The 7,108-nt window shown below is 34.6% G+C and overlaps 1 protein-coding gene across 2 annotated transcripts in view; it reads right to left on the minus strand.

The window, feature by feature from the left end:
- Positions 1-5,389, minus strand: part of LOC121327936 (rho GTPase-activating protein 6-like) — a 75,301-nt gene extending 69,912 nt beyond the window's left edge. For both annotated transcript variants that reach the window (XM_041272295.1, XM_041272294.1), the window contains exon 1: positions 5,012-5,389. In XM_041272295.1, the coding sequence (XP_041128229.1) occupies positions 5,012-5,053 (42 nt within the window). In that variant the 5' untranslated portion in view covers positions 5,054-5,389. The remainder of the gene's footprint in view (positions 1-5,011) is intronic.
- Between the last annotated feature and the right edge of the window lie 1,719 nt (positions 5,390-7,108).

The following is a 7,108-nucleotide window of genomic DNA, read 5'->3' on the forward strand; positions in this document are numbered from 1 at the left end:
CATTAAGATAACGTTTGTTTTTAAGGGATGCTAGCCACATAAGGTACATCACAAAATCAATACAGAAGATCAAAACATTATATTGCAATCCTACTGAATTACTTAACTGTAAAAAGATTGGGGTCTATTAACTTAATTAACCCTATTAATCTAATGTATATAAATCCCCACCAATGACAAAAAGATAAATAATTGCAAGTGTGTTAATCTAACACTCATGAAAGAATTCTGCAGGTTCAGTAGTAATCTAATCATTTCTACTTATTACTTTTTAAAGTCATTATTTCAAATTGCAAAGTTTACACTGCTGGTAGTAAACAGATTATTAAAATATTATTTCTTAGAAGTAGCACATCTGTCAGTGATTTGTAGAATTTATTATGGTTCTAAAACTAGGAATTTCAAAAAAATTGTGCTTCTTGTGTGTTCTTCCTCTAGCTGATACTTTGCGGTTAATTGACATGTTTTGTAATTGAACATGCTTTCACTAAAAATACAATACTTTACTTTTAATACACCGATTTAGCACAGAAGACTTCTGAAGGTCTTGTAATGCTAAACATGTAGAAACTAGCAAGTTGCATTCCCACAAGCAATTCTGGATGTGGAAGCAATTACTTTCAGCACACCGGTAACCCTTCTATTGACCTACCATCCTCTCCCCTGTTGTGTTCACTTTGTGTGTGACACCTTTCTTAAGTATTCTAAATATTTCTTCTGCCTTCCATTAACCACTGCTACGTGATCTACTCAATCTGGGCAGTAAGTAAACTAACATGTTGGGTGGTTTTGATATAATCCATGCAATGTAAACATGAATTATTCTACTCCGGCTTTGCAAACCATGGATAACCTTAGATATAAAGTACAGAAAGTAGAGAGAAGAGGGAGGGATCCAAAAAGCCACTAAATCTATACAAACCAAAGCAAGTCATCGCAATCAGCTGCATTCACTTATCATATAAAATCAACACTTTCTGGGATACACTCAATAACTTGTGCTGAAGGCAAGGGAACTGGAACTAGGGGTGCTGGGGGTGCGGCAGCACCCCCTTGGCTTTGCATGGCTTCCATCATATACAGGGGTTATTTTGTTCAATGGCTTTCAGCACCTCCACTTTAAAATCGTCCAGTGCCACTGGCTGAAGGCCTTTACAAGTTCTGTGACAACCAGATAACAGGTTCTCTACATTTCATAATAACTCTGGAGTATAGTAAATCTAAAGCTAAAGCTGCTGTGCGTTCGGAGAAGCCATGAAAATTGAGCAGCATTCTAATTAGCATTTTCTCTTATGTAACATCAAAGCAAACATTTTCTAAAACTGAAGCTGCCGCAGAATGGGAGGAGAGATATATTGCAGGGATGCTTTACCCACTGGGAGTGAACTGAAGTTACAAATTTCATGAATCAGACCAACTTTTAATGAAATAAACACGAAACAACAGAAGGGAAGAAAACATGTAGCAACATGTGTACTACTGTACATATTCCGAATACAGAAGTGTACGAGCCCTTTATTGCGGCTGTGGCTATAGGCTAGATAGCTTTTACAGTTTAGAACAATAACATGTCTCAAGAGCATAAAAAACAATGCTGGTAGATCTTTTTTTGGAAAAGCTAAAGGTGAAACAATGGCTGAAGGCGAAGGTGTAGCCAACAGTTGGAACTTTATATGTATGTGAAATATTTCTTATACAAAGCCTGCATACTCTAAAATGTTACTTGCAGTCACTCAACAACGGAGTGTAACACTTCTTACAGATTAATGGTGTACAGTAAAACCCGTCTTTACATATAAACCCCATTTATATGTTGTGTTACTGATTTTTTTTACATAATGCTGGTTCTACAACTCTTGAACAAACATGTTTTTTTATACCATGTGTTTTTACCTCTTTATGACGTATACGTCAAAATCATGATTATACTTTTGTATCTGCAACTGATTTTATACAATAACAAATTAAGAAGTCTTACAGCACTGAAGTATAAACCTTACCAAACCTGACATTAGTAATCAAATGTATGTGAGAACTTTAAAAAAGCAGATGTGTGTGCCAACATCGAGAACAAACAGGACCAAAGCAATAACAAACTGCTGTGTTTGTTTTACCTTTAAAGCATACCTATTATCGCATGCTGTATTCAGGTGAACAACAAAGTGAGGGGATATTTAACAATGGGCAATACCCTTCAAATATTCATATCTGAAAAAAAATCTAGCAAACCACAAAAAAACTGTATTTGGATGATTTGATTCTTATAAGCAGTTGATTCTTAAAAGCAGACCGATATGATTACTGTGGTGAAGTGCTGCAGAATCAATATGTTAGTTTGAGAATGAAAGCTTTGTTCCCTGCAGTGTAATGAGTTGACCACTAGATGTCATGATTTCCCGCATGTATGCATAGGGACCACATGAAGAATTGTTTAGTTAGTGCTCCAACTGAAAGCTAGGTTTATTTGTTTTGTTTGTTTTAATAGTGGCTGTTTCCCCACCGCTCTGTAACAAAAATAAAACCAACACCAGTTTTAAACTGTAAATCAAGACTACCCTCTGCCACGTCACATTACAATTAGCAAAAGTGCCTCAGTGCGCCAGCAGTTTAAATACAGTATACAAATGTCAATGGTCCTCAATCACTGAGGACAACACATCAAAACAAGTCATTGTGGGTAAGCAATTTGTTATATATAATTTGTTAACAGTATCCAGCTGCATACGTGCCTAATCACATGAGATGTGATCAAATTCAAAAACAGCTTAATTGGCTGAACACGTCATTGCACTTGATACAGTACCATATTACATGAAGTCAGTTTGCCCCAAATATATTCTTTTAAGCAGACTGCTTGATTCTTACAAGCAGAGTATTTTACATTGGTTGGGAGAGGAATGATTTTTTCCCAGTGGTTTTGATCACTGTATGCAGTTGATTCTTGTATCAGTGATCCTTATAAACAGTGCACTGTATAACTGATTACCAATGCAACAGTATTTTTGATAACAGTATGTTATGGCAATAAAGATAAGAGTTACTACAGTGATTTGAGAAATATTATACACATAGCTATAAACTCAAACATGTTGTCTCCTACAGTATGCCTCCTTTTCACTGAGTTTGATATGGAATGTATTAACTCACAAGTGTTAGAAATAATAACACATCACATTAAAAAAATACAATAGTACAGCAGAATACTGCAGTGTTTATCGATGGTATGGACAGTATATATTCTGCAGTGCAAAAGAATACCTAGAGTGCTGTGACTTGTTTAGATACTGTATATCTTTACATGAACTAATAAAAAGATCAGTATATTCATGTTGAAAATATTACAAAAACATAAAAATATTTGACCATGAACAAACAGATATTATATTATGTACATTTGAAGATATGATGTCACCAAATGCATTCTTGTGGCTCCTCTGATATTATGGACACCTGTTTTACATTACAGAGCAGCTTTTTGGTTTATGGTGCATATTAATTTATTAGCATTCTTCCCTAATCCAGAGGAACAATAGCTGTAGGAGTCTGTGCACCTTTTGAACCATGAGGTCATCTTCAAGTGTATGTAAATTCTACCTGGGTTTTGAATGTATATGTTAATTAGCTGTATTCAATCACATCTCTTTTTTTCACATACAAGTTTAACCCTTTCTGGGTACATTTCTAAAGATTCTATGATTGGTACCACATATGCATGTTTTACTTAAGGAATAGGAAGGCACACCTATTTGAAATGCAGTGCTTCACGCAGTTTTTACAAACAGTACTTAAATAGCCCATGTTAAAAAACACCCGGTTTTTAGAGCGTTCTGATGTACACCCACATTGTATATCTCAAAATCTGTAAGGCTTACATGTTCAATGAGACTTTTGGCACACAAAAAGAAAAGAAAAAAAATTCCACTGGTTTCCTAATAGATCTTTTCCTTTCTTGATGAAGAATGTGTACAGTACCTGAGCTACATGTCAAACAGGATATGCATCCAATTAGTGTCAGAGCTGTCAGAAATCAGACATTACTTAAAAAAAAAAAAAAAAATGTTGGCAGAACTGTGCATATGTAAAATGAATCACATGTGTGTGTGTGTGTGTGTGTGTTGATAAATAGTGTGTGTGTGTGTGTGTGTGTGTGTGTGTGTGTGTGTGTGTGTGTGTGTGTGTGTGTGTGTGTGTGTGTGTGTTGAATAGACACCATAAACATGTTTTTATTTCAAAACAAGAGTCCAGATGGAGGGAGCCAGTGCTGGCAATGTTCTCTATAAACCTGTCTCTTATTTTAAATATGCCCAAGCAGGAGGCAGTTAATAAATAGTGTTTTCCTAATTCTTACACTGTATTGTACACCTTCAAAAAAGCACTCCTTCTCAGAGGTGACTGTGTTCATAACAAGCGCCGTTGGTATGGCAAACAAGACATACAATGTGTCAACACACTCAATTGCTGTCTTGAAAACCCAACATATCGGAACGCAGATGCCACCCTCACTGACACCAACAAAACGAACTGCAGGAAACAAAAACTCTGTCCTGAATTTTTCTTTAGGCACCATGCAATGTTTTAGCTTTTTAATGCAAACTATCACCTTTACTAGTAACACTTTACAAAACAAAGAAAAAGGAAACAGTAATACAGTAACATTATTTAACGGGTTAACATGTTTAGCAGAATTATAAACTTTGCTTTTTGACAATATTTACAAATAGGCCAATGGGAATAACAATTAAATAAATACCCTTCTACGTCTACTGAATAAAAAATAAATTTAAAAAGTTTGCAGACGTTTGTGAACATTTGACAAAATCCACGTTGTGAATTATGATACAGTATTAAAAGCGGTTTCTTTGAAACGAAAAAACTGTTAAGAAAACAACAAACAAACCCGTGCTAAATACCTAGTACAAGAAAGTAATGTATTATTATATTGACAACTAATTTACTGACATTTTCTACCAAGAACGTGCACTTTCGCAAACTGTATCAAAATAGTACTTACTGTGTAAGAAAGCTGTCTGTCAAAGAACACTGAGTCCCCCATGCTTGCAGTTAAATAACATCCACATAGAACTGGAATTGGGCTCCTCCAAATAACAGATGTAGTATCAAAGCAATGCACTCCTTATAAAGTATTAGAAATGAGCACGACACGTAAATAGAAGCAGTCATAACCCATCATAATTGGAAAAAAAAAAAATCACAAATTCAGAATCCCGAAAGGGCGTCTTGTAAGATCGTAAAAGAGAACATTGCACTTTGTGAGTTAATAGCACTGGTACAATGTATTTGAAAAAATACAGGACAAACCCGCATTGTCAAACTGGCTTTGAGTAGTTCAGAACCAATTAGGTGCGGAAGCTCCCTGCAGCTTGTAGCCGCAGAGTAGGTTTGACTGAACAGAACTGGAAGGAAGATAGGTATGATAAGCAAAGGCGGGGCACAGTAAGGATTCTCAGTGACGACGAGGGCTAGAGTCATACGGTCGTACAACTTGCAAACTAATGACTTTGTACTGGTAATCTCTTTCAAAGAGCAATAAACTAGTATGTCAACTTAGTAAGGGTATACTATGTGATACATTTTCAATTTTAAATGTTAGTGTTACCATATATTTCCAAACACAGCCTAGTCCTAAACGCATAAAATTAAACACAAAACAAAACAAAAATCCCACGTTCTACAAATGTACCCAAAAATTAGAATTTTTTTCTTTCCTATGCTAGTATTTGTGTATCCACATTTTCCCGAGTTTATGTAGTGTTTTAACAAAGCAGTTTGAAACGTTTAGCACGCAGTGCTAAAATACACAAGTCCTTGCATCTGTATTAAAAACAAAAAAAGAATGAGTGTAGAAATATTATACATCAACATAATAACACTACTATCAATGCAACTATGACTAAGACGACTACTAAGAGTAATAATAATAACCATAATAACAATGTATAAAGCCAGTGTAGAGAAATAATCTTCCTTTATCAGTGAAATGACTGCTGTAGTCCCGTCTGAACCGTCAATTTATTTTAATCCCAGATAATTTTCTCACAGGTGCTCCGATTTTTTTATTAACCATGTCAGTTATATTACAATTGACAAACCGCACTAGTGCAATGCTAATTTAGAACCGGCCTCAAGACTACCACTGAGGGGGTTCTGAGCACGGTATTAAACGCTGCCTAGTGTAGACGTTAACCGTATTTAGAACGTTTAAACCAGATTTATAGGCATAGTCTGTACAGGGACAAAAACTGGGTTTTCTCGATTTGTATTAGGATGCGTTAAAGCACTGCACGTGCTTTAACACATTTGGCTGCCTTTTTTTAAAAATAAAAAAGCACAAAGGGAAATAAAATACAGACATAGAGATACACAAATAATAATTAAAAAAAAAACAAAAAAAACATTCCAAACTATGCACATTTATAATTTGTATTGTATTGCATTATTATTATTATTATTATTATTATTATTATTATTATTATTATTATTATTATTATTATTATTAAATAATTATTTCTGTAGATCGTTGTTAAAAATACATTTACATTTTGGTATCTTTCTTTTTTTTTTTGCTCACTGTGATTGCCTTCTCTGTATTATAATGATTTGAGTAAGGCTATTGTTTCAGAACCTGTTAGAACTGAAATACAAGTAAGATATTCACATTGCTACTTCGATACTACGGTACCCTTCATTTTCAACACACAAAAGCATAAGATAAAAGCTGATGTGACCTAGGGTGGGCATCAGATTATACAGTATGTGTCCCCCAATACAATGTTATATAAATAGAGATTACAAACACTAAGAACGATAAAGACTGTCTACGTGGCCAAAATAAAACATAATCTGTATATAGATTTTCTTGGAAAAAAAAAAAAAATCCTGATTTAACATTCAGATCAACACAGCGCTGTATTTGTATTTAGTTGAGTAAGCTATTTTGGTACCAGTACTTATAACAAACTGACTTTGATGTATGCAAGCACACTACAAACAGGATTTAAAAATAACACGTTTATGTAATTTGTTTGCATATATTCAACTTGTTACAAATGGGTTTTGTGGTGGGGTGACATGGGTTTTTAATAAAGAG

This window comes from Polyodon spathula, chromosome 15 (assembly GCF_017654505.1).
Source record: "Polyodon spathula isolate WHYD16114869_AA chromosome 15, ASM1765450v1, whole genome shotgun sequence".
NCBI lineage: Eukaryota > Metazoa > Chordata > Actinopteri > Acipenseriformes > Polyodontidae > Polyodon > Polyodon spathula.